The sequence below is a fragment of the Solanum verrucosum genome, unplaced genomic scaffold (genome assembly GCF_900185275.1).
Source record: "Solanum verrucosum unplaced genomic scaffold, falcon-dt-bn FXZP01000184.1, whole genome shotgun sequence".
Taxonomy (NCBI): domain Eukaryota; kingdom Viridiplantae; phylum Streptophyta; class Magnoliopsida; order Solanales; family Solanaceae; genus Solanum; species Solanum verrucosum.
In genome coordinates, this window is record NW_026020302.1 from 1,204,204 (window position 1) to 1,222,967 (window position 18,764).

An 18,764-nucleotide genomic window follows, 5' to 3' on the forward strand; every position below is an offset into this window, starting at 1 on the left:
GTCTACATGAATCTATAGATATTTCTTAGGAATAAGGCAAAGGTCATTTTTCTTATGTATGGTAATTCCAGGCTTAACATTTGTGTCAATATCCTCTTTATTCATCCCACAAGGTAACTCCCAATCAAACGCGTAAAGAAGATTTGATAATGCAAGTTCCATTGATGCAACTCCAAGTGCAATCCCCGGACATCCTCTTCTTCCTGCTCCAAATGGAATTAACTCAAAGTCTTGTCCCTTGAAATCGATATCACTATTCAAGAATCTCTCAGATATAAATTCTTCTGAATTTTCCCATATTTCAGGATCTCGTGCAATAGCCCATGCATTAACATGAACTATAGTTCGTGGTTGAATTTCATACCCTTCTAGAGTGGATTTTTCCATTGATTCTCTTGGCACTAGAAGTGGAACTGGTGGATACAATCTAAAGGACTCTTTTATCACTGCTTTGAAATAGGGAAGATTTTGGATTTCATCTTCATTCAAAATATGAATATCGCCTTTCTTTCCGACTGATTTTCTGATTTCTTCTTGAACTTGTTTCATAGCTTTTGGATTCTTCATCAAGGCTGTCATTGTCCATACTACTGCAGCGGCACTAGTGTCTGATCCTGCAAGTAACACATCCTACAAAGAAAAAAATAATTAGAAATATTAATTCATGAGGAAGTTCAAGCTGGGAATGCGAACCACATGTGTGCTACCTACCTATCTACCTACCTATCAACATATATATACATTCCTCAATTCCGTCCTAGGTTATTCATGTCGCTCCATTTAAACTAATCTCAACGCAATATTATTTGATTTCAAAAAAGAAAAAATTATAAGTGCTTCTATCACTAAATGATAGTAAAATTTCTATAATTTCTATTGGCATATAAATCTCTAACGAGACTAAAAGACTTTAACAAACATTATCATTAAAACTCCAATTGTGTGACCTTGCTGACAAATGTGGGTCCCATGTTTGGATAAAAAATAAGGTTTATAATAGGTTGCTTAAACTCCAATTATGTGACCTTGCTGACAAATGTGGTTCCCATGTTTGGATAAAAGATGAGGTTCACTATAGGTTGACAGCCATTGTAAACCTAATAAACTTATGATAAATAATAAGTAATACTCCCTCCGTTTAAAAAATAATAGTCTAGTTTGACTTGGAATGGAGTTTAAGAAAAGAAAGAAGACTTTTTAATTTTGTGATTCTAAATTTAAGTTATGTCAAATGTATCAAAATGTCCTTTAATTTTTTGGCCTTAATCATTTCACGTGGAAAGTTGAATTAAAGTGTTGTCAAGAAAGGAAATGGGTCTTTTTTTTTTTAAACAAACTAAAAAGAAAATTGGATCATTCTTTTTTAAACAGAGGGAGTGTATATATAACTAAGAAGATTACCTTGACAATTGCTTTTATGTCCTCCAAAGTGAGATCAATTGGTGTTAATTTATCTTTCTTCAATTGGAGCAAAAGATCAAGAATGTCCCCTTCCATGGATTTTGGCCTATTGGGATCAACATGCTTCTCAATGAGTTCTTCATAAAACTCATCCAAATTCTTGAAATTATTCTCAAGTCTATTTATTAATCCAGTGAGTTTATCAATCCAGCTTAAAGAAGGAAAAAAGTCGGAAACATAAAAGCTAGTCAACATTATTGCAGATTCTTCTAAAAGTTCATCAAATCTCCTCTTTTCATGTGCTTCTTCATCAAATCTAATACCAAAAGCAACTCTACAAATAATTGTAGTACTTAGTGAAACCATTAAATTGCTCAAATTAGTGATTTGCGAAGCACTAGCTTGTTGAGATATTTTCTTGATCATTCTTGAGACTTCGTCTTCGCGAATTGGACTAAATAATTTCACTTTCTTGTGACTAAATAGATGAAGAACACTTATTTTTCTCATTTCTCTCCAATAATCATTGTAGCGTTGAAAGACTATGTCGCGACCATTGTAAGACAATTTTTGCTGCCCAAGATGAGAAGCTCTACTACAAAAGGCTAAATCTTGTGTCTTCAACACTTGTTTTGCCAATTTTGCTGAAGAAATTACAATTATTGGAGTAGAGCCAAATTTCAATGAAAATATTTTTCCATATTTTTTGGAAAGTTTCCAAAAATAGATATGAGGGGCTAAACTATCAAATTGATGCAAATTTCCAATGAATGGAAGGCCAATAGGACCTGGTGGCAGATTGTTTTTGCTACTCTTTTTGGCTTTAGGAAGAGAAAAATAAGAAGGATAGAAAAGGCTACAAAGAGTAGAAAGAGTATCATTTTGCTTAACTTTACAAAATACTAGTCACTTGAGATGTCCAATATATAAATAAAATAATATAATGGATCTTGGGTTAGACTTTTCTTTATATAATATTTTTCACTGATACCACAAAAAGGTAATAGTATGGTCACCTAAAATATATAGTACCTAACCATAACAACTGCAACAGTGGAACTGGTTACTTAGAAAATAATGCTAGTATGTTTGGTCATACTTATTTTTCGTGAAATTACTTTTGGAGAGTAGAGATTTGTGTTTGATTAATAAATTTAATAAAATTACTTTTATAAATTGTAACATCCGACAATTTGAAATAACTTGGGAGAGGCTTAGAATTGGAAATAGTCCATTTTGGAAGGAATTAAAAATCTGGAAATTTGGCTAAGTATGGAAAATAATGAGTTTTTGGCCAACTTTGAACAGTTATAACTCCTAGCTCATGATGATCTAGGTGTGGTTCCAGTTATGGTTACAAAGTTTTTGGAATGATCTTTCCAACGCCATGGAGTTTGCTCGTTTCCGAGTTCGTATGAGCAAGTTAAGCCCTTTGAAAGTTGGGCAGTTGGCAGGAAATCTGTCCGGAAATGGTAAGGGTATTTTGGTCTTTTCCCTAGCCTTGTCTTTGGATATATATTAAGTTGAAAGAATGATTTGTGATCAGTTTATCTCATTTTTAAAGAGTGAAAGTAAGGGTTTAAGAGTGAAGAGGAGAAGAAGAGGAAAAAGAGAAGGTCAAGCTAGGTTTCGTCAAAAGATCGTCGTGGATATCGTCGGGGTGATCCCTATTAGGTATGTGAGTTCATAGTGTTGGGTTGGTTCTTTCCCCCACACGCCAAGCTCGTTTAATTTCGAGAAAAGATTGATTATGTTTGATTGAAGTTGTTGGTTGGAATTGTTGAGGTTGTAGTTGCGTTGTGTTGTAGTTCTTGTTGGTTTGGTGTATGTTTCCGGTGGTGTTTCTGAGTTGAATCTAGTGTATGTTAAGGGTTTTGATGATCCTAAGTGTTTGGGGGGATGAAGCTTTGAAGTTAGAAGGTTTAGTGTTGGAGAAAAGGAGGAGAAAAGTCAAGTTTTCGGGGAAAAGGGCTGGGGCGTCGCGCCAGCCAGCGCACCCCAAGAGGGACTCTGAGGTCCAGCCCTTGGGGCGCCGCCCCTACCAGAGCCCCAACCAGACCTCTCTGAAGTTTGAGGTCTAGCGCTCCGCGCCTCTCAGAGCGCCAAGTCTTCCCATTCTTTCCCCACTTTCTCATACATGTTCCTAGGTATTGTACCTATGTTCCCAAGTTGTTTCCAACACCCCAAGGTACGTTTAAACGTCAAGAACTCGCCCATAACACGTGATCAAACACCTTGAATCCATGATTCCAATTCAAGGAGAGTAAGTTTCCAAGTCAAAGGAAGTTAAGAGTTGAGTCTAGAAGTTCAAGAAGGGAGTCAAAACAAGTCTTTAAAGCTTTCCAAGAGTCTTTGTTGAATGTTTTAACTTCATTTTAAGGCTCAAGTTTCAAGTTAAGTCAAGTTTCAAGTTAAGTTAAGAGTTTCAAGTTGAGTAAAGAGTTTAAAGTTGAGTTCATTTCTCAAAAGTATTAGGGAACTATGTATTCCCAAAGAAGTTTCCAAATGTTTTTACATTTGAGTAAGAAAGGAACTATGATTCCAAAAGAGCCTTTGGGCTAGTTTTCAAGAAAAGGAACATTGTTTCCAAGTGAGCCTTCGGGCAAAGTTTTGAGTAATTATCTCAAATAAAGAAAGATGTGTTTAAAACACTTATGAGCTAAAGTATTTTTGGGAGTAGTCTTGAGCACCGAATTGGGGACACGAGTTCATATAAACTCAACTCTCCATAAGAACCATGCGCCAACATAGGAGTTAACGGGTCATACTTTTTAGATGAATCCGTAAGATTAAGCTAGTGGATCCACTAAGTAAAGTAACTTTCTATATCACGGCAAGGTATAGGATGGTCCTTGGGCAACGTGAGGTAAAACGTTGTACCACCACTAGGGCTCATGGTGGTGGTTGTCTGTTAAAGAATCTCTCACTAAAGTTATATTAATTTTATATAAGTAAAGTTTAGTTGTTATTGTTTTATCTTTAACAAGCTAAGTTGTTTACACTGTTTTACAAGCTTTATATATTGCATGTGTCGTATTGCTTTATATATTGAGTTCAGTTATTCAAGAGTTAAACAGAGCCAAGGTAAGAGTTCATTTGTACTCCTTTCAAGCTTGAGTTGTGGTTTAGCTTTCCAGCTCGCATACTCGTACATTCAATGTACTGATGCTAGTTGGCCTGCATCTTATGATGATGCAGATTCAGGTACCCAGGCCCAGCATCCGGTTCGCCGTTGATCCAGTTGAGTACTTCAGAGTCAGTGGTGAGCCTCTTTGCATTCCGGAGGACTCGTTTATTTTGTTCTCTCAAGTTTTGTTCTATTAGGATGTCGTGGGGTCTGTTCCAACATCCATCTCAGTATTTTAGAGGCTTCATAGACAGCCAGTCAGTTGGTAGGGAGTCTCTCATCTATGTATATATGTAAATATTCTATTTTGAGGCTTGAGTTGCCTTTTTGGCCAGATTTTATTTTAGTCAGGTTGTTTTAAAACCTTGCATTGCATTGAGTTTTCCGCTGAGTTAAGAAAGTCAGGCCAAGGGTTCGTTTGGGGGCCAGCAATGGTCTTCGAGTGTCAGCCACGTCTAGGGTGTAGGCTCGGGGCGTGACATAAATATTAGAGTTACATTTTTTGCTTGTGTAAGGTTCCATAAGTGCTTTTGAGAAAAACTATTTTTTTTCACTATTATTCAGAAGAGTTCATTTTCTTCCTAAAAAATTGTCTAAACATCTCAACTCTCTAAAATAAGCACATTTCTTTAAAAAATAAAATAAAGTGTATAAAACATTTTTAGTTTTTTAAAAAACTTGGTCAAACAACCTATATTGCATATAACTTGCTGTAACATATTAAATTGAACTGATAGTGTAAAAACAAATTATGTTGTCAATGTATATTAGTTAAATTCTTTATTATAGTCTGATCTCTCAATGCTTAGATGTTGGTGCTTGGATTGACTTATTTTAAGTGGTTTCTGGATTTTAAACTATTTTTTAGAAGTGTATGGGTAACTTAAGCACTTTTTTCAGACCGAAAAAGTAGCAAAAAAAAAAATCAAAAATCAAAAGTTGGGTGTCTCTAGCGTATGAATTTTAGCTTTTGACTTATAAGTAACTTTTAAAAAGCCCATTCAAACACCCCCTTAATCCCTTGTGGTGTAATTTATTACTATAGAGTCTTAATTAACATGTTAATTGTGGGTAATAAAAGATAATCTTCTTATTGGTATGTGTGAAGCAAGAAGAAATGTCATAATTTATAGTTCAAAATAAACGTAACATTGCATTTATAAACTCACCTCTCAATGATTATTTTTCCTATGATAAAAGGGGATAAAGTTCCATGGTTAAAAATTGGAGAGTGAGTTGGATTTTTTTTTTTGCACAAATTAAAGTTGGTCAAGAATGTACTACTCATAATTTTTATCATTTCAATTAAACCATATGATATAGTCATAAAATGGAAATTATGAAAGTGAAAGTGGGACCAAATATTTTTTTGGAATAACTACTTAATGTGCATACCTTGAAGTAATTGTACGTATCTTCTTTTTTTCAAAGAAAAAGACCACGGCATAACATTACATACTCACTATATCCAATCAATATTTTAGACATTTTGAAAGAAGAAAGAATTATCATCTCATTAACTATCGACGTGAGATTTCTTTTATTCTTTAACAAACTTTCTTGACAATTATACTATTATATCTTCCCCAATTATAATACACCAGCCTAACTAAGGTTTATTGAATAGTGTCAAATAAACAAGAGTAGTGGAGAACTAAAGAAAATCATAATCAATATGATTTTATTAAATCAAATTCACATTATTGAAAATTTGTACACTAATTCGAGTTGAAAGCAATGATAACTCACCCTAAATTATTGTGGAAGTGTATTTAGAAATATTTATTAGGGATAAGGCAAAGATCATTTTTCTTATGCATGGTGATTCCATGCCTAACATTTGTGTCAATGTCCTCTTTTTTCAATCCATAGGGTAACTCCCAATCAAACGCATAAAGAAGATTTGATAATGCAAGTTCTATGGCTGTAATTCCAAGTGTAATCCCGGGGCATCCTCTTCTTCCTGCTCCAAACGGAATTAACTCGTAATCTTCTTTCTTGAAATCAATATCGCTATTCAAAAATCTCTCAGGTATAAATTCTTTAGGATTTTCCCATATTTCAGGATCCCTTGCAATTGCCCATGCGTTAATATGAACTATAGTTCCTTGCTGAATTTCATACCCTTCTAGTGTGGATTTTTTCATTGATTCTCTTGGTATTAGGAGTGGATCTGGTGGATATAATCTAAATGTCTCTTTTATAACTGCTTTGAGATAAGACATATTTTGAATATCATCTTCATTCACAAAGCCTTTAGTCCCAATTGATTTTCTAATTTCTTCTTGGACTTTCTTCATGACTTTTGGATTTTTCATCAAGGCAGTCATTGCCCATACTACTACAGCTGCACTAGTGTCTGATCCAGCAACCAACACATTCTACACAAAATTGACAGTGAATTAATAAGAAAAGAAATTTGTCAATGCAATGGACACATCTATGCTACATATTAGAAATGGCAAAATCAATTCATCTTTTAGTAATCCGCTCTACTAAGTTTAAACGAGTTGTATATTGATCCGTTTGTTGACTTGACTTAACAGGTTAAATTCAAAATGACATGAAGGAGGAAGGATCCCAAGAAACGAACTTTCTTTTCATTAGTGAATCTCTCTTTAATTAATCAATATGTGATGTTCTAAATCCTCGTTTCTAAAGCTCTTCTAGTTTGAGGATACCTTCAAAATACCTATTACGATGTTCTTAATTTTAAGGGGGTGTTCGAGTGTGCTCTTAAAAGATGTTTGTAATTTTCTAGAGTGATTTAATCCACTATGTCCCTAGTGTTATACTAATGGGTTAAAATAATCAAATAGTGTAACAAGATGGGTCATATATTACAGTCCAAATTAGTTTTCAACTTTTTTTAGAAAGCAAAATATAAATAAAAGGATGGGAGGTTGTGTCATGTTGGGCATATTGAATTATGACCCCTCATTTGACAAATCTTAATACAATTCATTTTAACTTACTAAATTTTGAACGATAATTTATGTTTGATTCAACCTGTCAATATATTTGTCACCTCTACATGAGTACAAATGTATATATATGCATATAATTAAATATGTGTGCGAGCGCATGTACTACTAGGTAGATTCGAGACATGGGAAATTACCATTAGAAGTCCTTTTATGTCCTCCAAAGTGAGATCAATTGGTGTTGATTGCTCTTTCTTCAATTGAAGTAAAAGATCAAGAATATCACCTTCCATGGATTTTGGCCTATTGGGATTCTGATGTTGCTCAATGAGTTCTTCGTAAAACTCATTCAAATTCTTGAAATTTCTCTCGAGTCTATCTTTTTGTCCAGTAAGTTTATCAATCCAACTTAAAGAAGGAAAAAAATCAGACACAAAAAAGGTAGCCATCATAGCTTGAGCCTCAGCTAAAAGATAATCAAATCTCTTTCTTTCATGCGCTTCTTCATCAAACCTAACACCAAAAGCAACTCTACAAATTATCGTACTTGTTAATGAAATCATTAAACTACTCAAATTTGTAATTTGAGAAGACGCAGCTAGTTGAGATATTTTCTTGATCATTCTTGATACTTCATCTTCACGAATCGGACTAAAAGATTGTACCTTTTTTAGACTAAATAATTGAAGAACACAAATTTTTCTCATTTCTCTCCAATAGTCATTATAAGGTGCAAAGGCAATATCATGACCATTGTATGACAATTTTTGTTGTCCAAGAAGAGAAGGTCTACTACAAAATACTAAATCTTGTGTCTTCAATACTTCTTTTGCTAATTTTGCTGAAGAAACTACCACCATAGTAGAAGAACCAAGTTTCAATGAGAAGATTTTTCCATATTTTTTGGAAAGTTTCCAAAAATAGAGGTGAGGAGTTAAACTATCATATTGATGCAAATTTCCAATAAATGGAAGGCCTATAGGACCTGGTGGCAGATTTCTTTTTCCACTAAGGAGAAAAATGAGCAAAATTGGAAAGGCTACAAAGAGTAGAAAGAGAATCATTTTGTTGTCCAACTACACAAAATAATGCAAGTCACCTGAAATGGCCTACATATATAGAAAAAATGGATCTTGGGTCAAACTTGTCGCCTTTTTTTTATTATTTTTTATATTAAAGATAAGGAGTATATGACTTCTTGTCAATATAATATAATTAAAAGAATTTTAGACTATTACGCCACCTAAAAAGCTATTCATTTCAATTTATTTGACATACAAGTAATTATACATAACAAGAGGAACCATATACTTGAAAAATAAGACGGACAACATACGGCAAACAATTCCTCAATATCTTTTTTATTTGCAACAAAATATTTTTTTTATATGTCAATAAGCGTTATGGTAAACTGATAATGTAAATCCTTAATAAGATGAATACTAAAAGGAGGAAAAAGAAGAAGAGTTATACATTTATAGAACAACAACATTCGATCAAGTGGATTTTTATTTTTTTTGTATTATAATGTCAGCAGATAATATTATATTAATTTTTAAAATTATTATATAAAAATATTTCATTTTACCAAAAAAAAATTATAAATTCACGTACCCATATTATATCCTATAAATTCGTAGCCGACAAAATGGATATTGCATCTATAAAATCACATCCTCTCCAGCATTGTTTAATGGTTAGCTAAGATTATGCCACGTCATCGCTATATGTAATCCAACGGCTTCTATTCATTGATAAATTACAAATAATAAGTGTATTTGATAGGAAGATAAATATTTTCAATGTTAAATAGAAAATGTCTGAAGTTTTATGGTTCATTGAGCTATCGGATGCGTAGTATTAAAGAAAATAACATATTTTATGCTATTAGGCTAATTAACTATTTAAGAGATGAATGAAATTAAACGTAAAAGCTTTTTTATTAATTTGAATAAAAAATGTAAAATTGAAATTAATTATTAGAACTTAAAGTGTTCAGTTGAAACAAAACTTAATTCGAATATCTAAAATATGAGAGATGTGAAGACGATGTGTGGTGGCAAGTGGCAACAAAGGAGTGAGGTTGAAAGAGAAACTCATAGTGAATTATTATTGGCTTAAGTCATCCATAGTCATTCAAAGTTGTCCGCATATTTCACTTAAACACCTCAATTAAGACTTGTATCTATTGAACACCTTATTTGTTCAAAAATCATTCTTATTAAACACAAAATGTTAACCTGGCAAAAAAAAGTGTGTTTCACCCTTTTTAAACGCGTTAAACAGTTGAAATTATTTTTTTACTATTTTTTTATTTTCCAACTTATACAACTATTATTAAAAAAAAAAAAACTAATTAGCAAAAAGAAGAAGAAGAAGAAGAAAAGGCCCCATTTACAGCCAACTTGTCATAGAAATGTCATCTCTTTGTTATCATCTCCTTGCACCACACCCCCACCACCTCTCTCTTTCTTTTTGATTTTTTCCATCTTTCATTTTTTAGTTAATACATAGATCTAAGTCTCAAATATTCCGGTATAACTCTATTTTTCCCGATGAAGATAACAGAAATTAATATTTTTTTTGGCAAAAGTTATTATTTTTCTTGTAATTATAATAAATGATTAGTAATGGAAAGAAATAAAGGGAATGAGTGAAAAATTTTGATGCTATTCGATTGAAAGGGAAATTAACTTTTAGCCGGTGAAAGGGATGGAGTGGTGTGTAGGTGGTCTTTTTTTAGAAAATTCTTTTTTAATTTTTTAGTTAGCTAAATAGACTAAAATAGTTATTTTTTAGAATACATTTTTAGATTTAAATGGCACATGTCATCATTTAATTTATCAATTTGTCATGTCACAATGAGTGTATTACATATCTAATATTTTGAGCTGATTGTAAAAAAAAATGTCAAATAGATATTAATTTTAAAGGGTATAGGTGTTCAATAGGTATAAGTTTTAGTTAAAGTGTTTAAGCGAATTATGCGAACAACTTTAAGGGGCTGGGAATGACTTAAGTTATTATTATTTGTATTTTTAGTATCAAATAAATAACAGCCATTGATTTTATATAAATGATGTGACATAATCTTAGTTAACCATTGAACAATACATGACTAATTAAACTTATTGGAAGGGATCTCAATCGATCTCAAAGAATATATATATATATATATATATATATATATATATATATATATATATATAATGGAAATTATGAAAGTCATGAAATGGGACCAAATTAGTGGTGGAATAATGGCAATACCTATCAGTAAACAAATCAATTTTTATCTTTTTCCTTGATCTTTTTTTAAAACTGCAACAAGAAATCTTTTTAAAAAGTAAATTGTACATTTAAGTCATGAAAGGTGACATAGAAAAATCATATTGTCCCATAATTCAGTACTTGTCACCAAGTTGCAACTTTTGACTTTTCTCATAAAATTAGGCACCTTGCTATTTTTCATAAAATATGTCTGTCCTCTATCTAGCAATCAATATTATTTACAAATATATTAGGCAGCATAAATATTTAGATAGCATTATTAGACAAAGGCTATATTAAGCTCCATCCGTTCCTATGTATACTAAAAATATTTATTTCAAAATAATTGTCAATTTAAATAATTACAAGAGAATTCATTAGATATCTTTTTCTAACTTTACCCTTAGCATTAATTATTTTGGAATTAAGAGGCAAATATATAGATAAAATTAAGGAATTATATATATATATATATATATATATATATATATATATATATATATATATATATATATATATATATATTGGTTAAACAACACTCTTCATTAATATTTTTTTAAGGATTGTGCTAAACCTTGTCATAACAACTAAAAAGGAAAGGAGGAAATATATATATTGATGGGAAAAATGGCACACCCAATTAATTCGCAATTATGGATAACTTTTATATCTTGATACTTGTTAGATATGATTAAGTATATTTTATTTTAATCAATTGACTTGTGTGTGCTTTTTCCTTTTATATAGAAAAAAGAAATGTTATATTATTAGACTATTTTTTAGAATTATATTTTCTTTAAATATGAAGTAACAATACAAACTTAATAAAAAATAAAGGTAACTAAATGATGTGATGGTATACAATCCGTTGTTAAATTTGAAAAGATTCATGAGCACTAGAGCTTTCAAAATGGGTTTGACCCGTTAGGCTGGTTCAACCCAATCCTTGAATTAAATGAGGTTGGACTCAATTTTTTTAGCCCATTTAGGAATGAGGCTTTTTAGCGCAGTCTCATTTGGCCCGCTGGCCTCGTAGGCCCAACCCGCAAGCCTTTGAGTCCAGTCCGCCGGCTGTGAATTTTTAAAATATTTATTATATATTTTTTAAGTAGTGTTTTACTTGTTAAGATTTTGTCAATAAATATTTTTAAAATATCAATGTAAAATAAAGACTATATTTTTTACATATCTTTTACATTTTAGGGTCATTAGCCCACTAAATTTTCTTATTAGCCCAAGTTCATTACTCCATTATAACTATGAATCTTTGACCCCTTTTACTTTTGTTTTTATGCCTAATTTTTCACTTCCTTTATTGTCTTGTTTATGAAAATAGTGATCATGTAATGATTTTTGCTCGGATGAAACTTATGAATGTTGTATCTTAGCTATTATGTATTTGTTTTGTAAATATTCACTGAAGTATGTGTAATTTATCAACGTTCGTATTCTTTCTAAGAGAAAAATATTGTCCATTTTTTAGTTGAAGGGCCAACCCGTCCCAACCCGTGGTCCACTTAGGGCTGGGTTGGGCTGCTATTTTATAGGTCCTTTAATTAAAAAGGTCAGCCCGTCCCAACCCATTTAACTCTCTAGCCCGTTAGGGTTGAATTGAGTTGGGTTGAGTTGGGTCAGCCCATTTTGACAGTTCTAATGAGCACAAAGGATCAAACTAGAGTTTTATTTAATTAGTTGAAAGTTAAATGTTGATATGATTTGGGTTCTATGCGAGCAGAATAATTGAAAGTAAATTAACTAACAAAAATAATAAAATAGAATTTCAATAGAAGTTTTAAAGGGATTAATCAGCCCAATTACTAAGATTCTAATTGAAAAGTGTGAAATAAACCAAGCAGTAGTGGAGAACTAAAAAGAAAGTTCTGATATATCAAAAGAGGCGAAAGGTAGAATATATTCGATATATATATATATATATATATATAATTCGAATCGAAAGCAATGATAAATTCAGGCGACCTTAAAGAATTCACCCTAAATTATTTAGAAATATTTTCTAGGGATAAGACAAAGATCATTTTTCCTATGCATGGTGATTCCAGGCTTAACATATGTGTCAATGTCCTCTTTTTTCATCCCATAAGGTAATTCCCAATCAAATGCATAAAGAAGATTTGATAATGCAAGTTCCATAGATGCAACCCCAAGTGTAATCCCTGGACAACCTCTCCGTCCTGCTCCAAATGGAATCAACTCAAAATTTTGACCCTTGAAATCGATATCACTATTCAAGAATCTTTCAGGTATAAATTCTTCTGAATTCTCCCATATTTCAGGATCTCGCGCAATTGCCCAAGAGTTCACATGAATTATAGTTCCTGGATGAATTTCATACCCTTCTAGTGTGGATTTTTTCATTGTTTCTCTTGGTATTAGGATTGGAGCTGGTGGATATAATCTAAATGTCTCTTTTATTACTGATTTGAAATAAGACATATTTTGGATATCATCTTCATTCACAATGCCTTTGGTCCCTATTGTTTCTCTGATTTCTTTTTGGACCTTCTTCATGATTTTTGGATTCTTTATTAAGGCTGTCATTGCCCATTCTACTGCAGCCGCGCTAGTGTCCGATCCAGCAACGAACACATCCTACATAAATTTGGAAGAACTTAAGCAAACAATTTAGGAATGGTAAGTTAGCTTTCATTTGTTTTTTCTTTAGAAATGCAAAATATAAATGGTTGGAAGGTTGTCATGTTGGGCCGTATTGAATTATGACCTGTCATTTGACCTATCTTTACCTAACTCATTTTGACTTAAGTAAATTTCTAATGGGTTAGATCAATAACCCATGATGACCCACCCATATATATTTGATTCAACTCGTTCAATTTTCACCATTATGTATATGTATCCAGATGTACATATGTGTATATGCATATAATTAAGTATATGTATATATGTGTATGCGAGATGCATGTAGAAGTAGGTAGGTTCGGAAAATTACCATAAGTATTCCTTTGATGTCATCCAAAGTGAGATCAATTGAAGTTGATTGCTCTTTCTTCAATTGTAGCAAAAGATCAAGAATATCTCCTTCCATGGATTTTGGCCTGTTGGGATTCTGATGTTGCTCAATGAGTTCTTCGTAAAACTCATCCAAATCCTGGAAAATTTTCTCAAGTCTATTTGTCAATCCAGTAAGTTTATCAATCCAACTTAAAGAAGGAAAAAAATCAGACACAAAAAAGCTAACGGACATAGCTTGAGCTTCGCCTAAAAGACAATCAAATCTCTTCCTTTCATGTCCTTCTTCATCAAACCTAACACCGAAAGCAATTCTACAAATAATTGTACTAGTAAGCGAAATCATTAAATTGCTCAAATTGGTGATCTTAGAATTAACAATTTGTTCATATATTTTCTTGATCATTCTTGAGACTTCATCTTCGCGAATTGGACTAAAAGATTGCACTTTCTTGAGACTAAATAGATGAAGAACACATATTTTTCGTCTTTCCCTCCAATGATCATTGTAAGGTGCAAAGCCAATATCATGACCATTGTAAGATAATTTTTGCTGACCAAGATGAGAAGGTCTACTACAAAATACTAAATCTTGTGTCTTCAACACTTCTTTTACTAACTTTGCGGAAGAAATTACAACTATTGGAGTAGAACCAAATTTCAATGAGAAAATTTTTCCATGTTTTTTGATAAGTTTCCAAAAATAGATATGAGGAGTTAAACTATCAAATTGATGCAAATTTCCAATGAATGGGAGGCCTCTAGGACCTGGTGGCAGATTGTTTTTGCCACTCTTTTTGGCTTTGGGAAGAAGAAAAATAAGAATGATAGGAAAAGCTACAAAGAGTAGAAAGAGCATCATTTTGTTGTCCAGCTTCACAAAATAATGGCCACTTGAAATGTCTTAATATATATTAAGGTGCACATATGGGGTACAAAATGATCTCCTACAACCATTTGCAATAATTAAATAACAAAAATAAAATTTTCAGTTTTTTTATGTATAAAAATCATCTCGAGTAACATCAAACAAAAAACAAATTCTTTTTGTTACTTACGTAATTGCACCAAGAGGATGTCTTTCAATTGATCAAACCATGAGAAGATGGGCTTCTATCAATGTGGGCGCCGCAGTTTGCTTTTTGATTGGGATTTGTATGAGCGATAACGTCCACACATGACTCCATGAGAACTACAACTCATGAATGTACAATCCCTATACAGTACTCTTGGCCTAAACATCTCAAAAGTGAAGCATACCAACTCTGCCTATAGAATAACAATTTCATAAATAATATTATCCTTAAAACTTTTTAAGAGTTATATTTATTTCATTATTCAAGATTTGGATCTACGATACACATTTTTATAATAACTATATATATATACACACCAACTTAACTAAGGGCCATTGAATAGTATCAAATAAATCGAGTAGTGGATGACTAAAGGGATTATAAGGCAAAGATTATCAAAATGGAAGGAGGGTGTAATGTGATTTCAAGATTTAAAGTCGTTACAATTTATTATTACAAAACTAGCCTTAGATTCACATCTGAGTATATTTTAAAAATTCGTCTTAGATTCACATATGAGTATATTTTAAAAATAACTTTTAGGGATAAGACATAGCTCATTTTTCTTATGCATGGTAATTCCAGGCCTAACATTTGTGTCAATGTCCTCTTTTTTCATCCCATGAGGTAACTCCCAATCAAATGCATAAAGAAGATTTGATAATGCAAGTTCCATGGATGCAACCCCAAGTGTCATTCCGGGGCAACCTCTTCGACCTGCTCCAAATGGAATTAGCTCATAGTTTTGTCCCTTGTAATCAATGTCGCTATTCAGAAATCTCTCAGGTATAAATTCTTCTGGATTTCCCCATATTTCAGGGTCCCTTGCAATTGCCCATGAATTAACATGAACTATAGTTCCGGCCTGAATTTCATATCCTTCTAGTGTGGATTTTTTCATTGATTCTCTTGGCACTAGAAGTGGAACTGGTGGATATAATCTAAAAGCCTCTTTTATCATTGCTTTGAAATAAGGCATATTTTGTATATCATCTTCATTCACAATGCCTTTGTTCCCAATTGACTTTCTGATTTCTTCTTGAACTTTCTTCATGGCTTTTGGATTCTTCATCAAAGCTGTCATTGTCCATACTATCCCAGCCGCGCTAGTATCTGATCCAGCAACTAACACATTCTATAGACAAGCAAATAATTTAATTAAAATAGCTATCGAATTATCTTAAAAATAGCAATGTATTGAGTTAAGACATGTGAAATTACCATAAGAAGTCCTTTTATGTCCTCCAAAGTGAGATCAATTGGTATTGATTTCTCTTTCTTCAATTGAAGCAAAAGATCAACAATATCTCCTTCCATGGATTTTGGCCTATTGGGATTTTGATGTTGCTCAATGAGTTCTTCATAAAACTCATCCAATTCCTTTATATTCTTCTCGAGTCTATCTGTCAATCCAGTAAGTTTATCAATCCAACCTAAAAAAGGAAAAACATCAGACACGAAAAAGCTAGCCATCATTGCTTGAGTTTCAGCCAATAGATAATCAAATCTCTTCCTTTCATGTGCTTCATCGTCAAACCTAACACCAAAAGCAAATCTACATATAATTGTACTTATAAGCGAAATCATTAAATTGCTCAAATTTGTAATTTGAGAAGAAGCAGCATGTAGAGATATTTTCTTGATCATTCTTGATACTTCATCTTCACGAATTGGTTTATATAATTGCACTTTCTTGAGACTAAATAGATGAAGCACACTAATTTTTCTCATCTCTCTCCAATAGTCATTGTAAGGTGCAAAGACTATGTCGCGACCATTGTAAGACAATTTTTGTTGGCCAAGAATAGAGGGTCTACTACAATATACTAAATCTTGTGTCTTCAACACTTCTTTTGCTAATTTTGCTGAAGAAACTACGACCATTGGAGTAGAACCAAGTTTTAATGAGAATATTTTTCCATATTTCTTGGAAAGTTTCCAAAAATAGATATGAGGGGTTAAACTATCAAATTGATGCAAATTTCCAATGAATGGCAGGCCTACAGGACCTGGTGGCTGTGTGTTTTTTTCACCCTTTTTGGCTTTAGGAAGAAGGAAAATAAGAATGATAAGAAGGGCTACAAAGAGTAGAAAGAGCATCATTTTTTTGTCTAATTACCTTGGTAGTCACTTGTTGTGTCTTTATATAAATCTATCTTGTGTTAAAGACTTGGGGTGTGTTTGGTATGAAGGAAAATGTTTTCCATGGAAAATGTTTTCCTAGAAAATGTTTTCTTGGAAAATAAGTTGATTTTTGACTTATTTTCTCATGTTTGGTTGGTGAGTAGAAAATATTTTCTGAAAAAGATTTTGTGTTTGATTTATGAATGAAAAATATTTTTGAAAAATTTCTTTTATTTTTACTTGAGTAGAAAATAATTGTTGAAATTGAAAATATTTTTAAAAAACAAACTTAATTTTTTTTTGGGGGTGGGGGCTGGTAGGGGGTGGGGGGGTCGAGGGTAGGGGTGAAAAATTGAAATTTTGAAGTTAAGAATATTTTTTAAAAACAAACTTAAAATTTTTTTGGGGGGTGCGGGGGCTGGTAGGGCGTGGGTGGGTGGGTCGAGGGTAGGAGTGAAAAAATAAAATTTTGAAGTCGAAAATATTATTTAAAAACAAACTTAAAATTTTTTTTGGGGGGTGGGGGGGCTGGTAGGGGGTGGGGGTGGGTGGGGGGTGGAAAAAATGAAATTTTGAAGTCGAAAATATTTTTTAAAAACAAACTTAAAATTTTTTTTTTTTTTGAGGGGGGGGGGGGCTGGTATGGGGTGGGTGGGTGTGGGTGTGGGTGGGGGGTGCGGGGGTCGAGGGTAGGGGTGTAAAAAAATAAAAAATTGAAATTAGAAATATCTTTTAAAAACAACTTTTAATATTTTTTTGGGAGGGGTGGTGGTAGGGGGTGGGGATAGGGATGAGGGTGGGGTAAAAATATTGAATTTAAAAACAAACTTTAATTATTATTTTTTTGGGGTGGTGGTTGGGGGCTGGTTTGAGGGTAGGGACCAAATAAATTGATTTTTTCAACAATTTTTTTTTTAATTGGAAGTTGGAAGAGAGTTTTGGAAAATGTTTTCCTTAAGTTTTGAAGGGAAGTCATTTTCCTTAAATTTGAGGAAAATAGGTTGATTTGAAAAACTTTTTCCAAAACATTTAACCCAACCAAACATGAGAAAATTGAAAAACATTTTCCGAAAAATATTTTCCTTCGTACCAAACACACTCTTAATAATTAAAGTCATCAAACTTTTCTCTTAGAGAGTATAATTTGCAGCCCCAACAATATAAAAATTGTCTGGTCATGACCTAACATATGGGATAATATCAAGGGAAAGTTACATATTTTGATGCTCGATGAAAACTATTCACAACCGTTAATTAATATACATATGTTATATATCTGTCGACTATTTTTTTCCGAAGGATAGTTATTTAAGTGAATTTTCCTAATTTTTCCAAAACTATCCCTTAGAAATCATTTTGTAACACTAGTTTTTTTTTTTTTTTTTGTAATTATGAAATTGCACTTATCTTTTTTATCTGTTGTTTGTAACAAATCCTTTTAACTACTAATTATATACTTTTTTATTTACTCATAAGTAATTTCGTGTTTATAGCTTGATATTTTATAGAGCTAGTTAGGTACAAGATGCTTTTTCACCACTATTCAAGAATTCTATCCTTTTACATAATTGTACTTGCACATGTTTTGTTTTTATGTAAGATCATTTCACAACCATATCGTATATGACATGTGAAATAATGGGACACGGGTTGATTAAAGTAACACAACAAAATCAAAAGAAAATAATCAAAGTTGTCGTCTACTCAATAACTTAAAATTAATATAAGGGAATTAATTTAAATCGTTGTCTACCTAATAATTTAAATTAAAAATAATCGGTAAATTTATATATATAAATTTATAACGGTGGATAATCTACGTCCAGAAAAAACAATCAGTAAATTTATCTGATTATT

At 32.2% G+C, this 18,764-nt stretch overlaps 4 protein-coding genes, 1 long non-coding RNA gene and 1 pseudogene across 6 annotated transcripts in view; 1 reads left to right on the forward strand and 5 right to left on the reverse strand.

The window, feature by feature from the left end:
- LOC125834952 (6,7,8-trihydroxycoumarin synthase-like) overlaps positions 1-18,764 on the reverse strand; it is an 84,183-nt gene that overhangs the window by 31,739 nt on the left and 33,680 nt on the right. Inside the window, exon 1 of one of the 2 annotated variants that reach the window (XM_049514096.1) lies at positions 14,602-14,616. The exons of the other annotated variant lie outside the window; for it this stretch is intronic. The gene's annotated coding sequence lies outside the window, so the exon portion shown is untranslated. Of the gene's footprint in view, positions 1-14,601; positions 14,617-18,764 lie in introns of those variants that run through there. 2 annotated transcript variants of the gene reach the window in all.
- Positions 13-2,282, reverse strand: LOC125834950 (6,7,8-trihydroxycoumarin synthase-like; annotated as a pseudogene).
- Positions 6,279-8,556, reverse strand: LOC125834958 (6,7,8-trihydroxycoumarin synthase-like). Its single transcript, XM_049514101.1, has 2 exons — positions 7,650-8,556; positions 6,279-6,909 (listed from the first exon to the last, which is right to left on the reverse strand). Exons 1-2 carry the CDS (start codon positions 8,514-8,516, stop codon positions 6,301-6,303), a joined length of 1,476 nt encoding a protein of 491 aa, XP_049370058.1. The 5' UTR covers positions 8,517-8,556; the 3' UTR covers positions 6,279-6,300.
- Positions 6,298-15,580, forward strand: LOC125834970 (uncharacterized). Its single transcript, XR_007443385.1, has 2 exons — positions 6,298-6,401; positions 15,411-15,580. It is a non-coding gene; the product is annotated as an uncharacterized LOC125834970 (long non-coding RNA).
- On the reverse strand, positions 12,625-14,569 carry LOC125834955 (6,7,8-trihydroxycoumarin synthase-like). The gene is made up of 2 exons (XM_049514099.1): positions 13,688-14,569; positions 12,625-13,329 (listed from the first exon to the last, which is right to left on the reverse strand). The coding sequence occupies exons 1-2, from the start codon at positions 14,567-14,569 to the stop codon at positions 12,721-12,723; spliced, it is 1,491 nt and encodes a 496-aa protein (XP_049370056.1). The 3' UTR covers positions 12,625-12,720.
- LOC125834954 (6,7,8-trihydroxycoumarin synthase-like) lies at positions 15,282-16,886 on the reverse strand. Its single transcript, XM_049514098.1, has 2 exons — positions 16,005-16,886; positions 15,282-15,918 (listed from the first exon to the last, which is right to left on the reverse strand). The coding sequence occupies exons 1-2, from the start codon at positions 16,884-16,886 to the stop codon at positions 15,310-15,312; spliced, it is 1,491 nt and encodes a 496-aa protein (XP_049370055.1). The 3' UTR covers positions 15,282-15,309.

Coding starts and splice junctions, on each gene's coding strand:
- LOC125834954 (XM_049514098.1), bottom strand. CDS start 16,886: ATGATGCTCTTTCTACTCTTTGTAGCCCTTCTTATCATTCTTATTTTC. Junction 15,919..16,004: donor ACATAAAAGGACTTCTTATG/GTAATTTCACAT, acceptor GCTTGTCTATAG/AATGTGTTAGTTGCTGGATC.
- LOC125834955 (XM_049514099.1), bottom strand. CDS start 14,569: ATGATGCTCTTTCTACTCTTTGTAGCTTTTCCTATCATTCTTATTTTT. Junction 13,330..13,687: donor ACATCAAAGGAATACTTATG/GTAATTTTCCGA, acceptor AAATTTATGTAG/GATGTGTTCGTTGCTGGATC.
- LOC125834958 (XM_049514101.1), bottom strand. CDS start 8,516: ATGATTCTCTTTCTACTCTTTGTAGCCTTTCCAATTTTGCTCATTTTT. Junction 6,910..7,649: donor ACATAAAAGGACTTCTAATG/GTAATTTCCCAT, acceptor AATTTTGTGTAG/AATGTGTTGGTTGCTGGATC.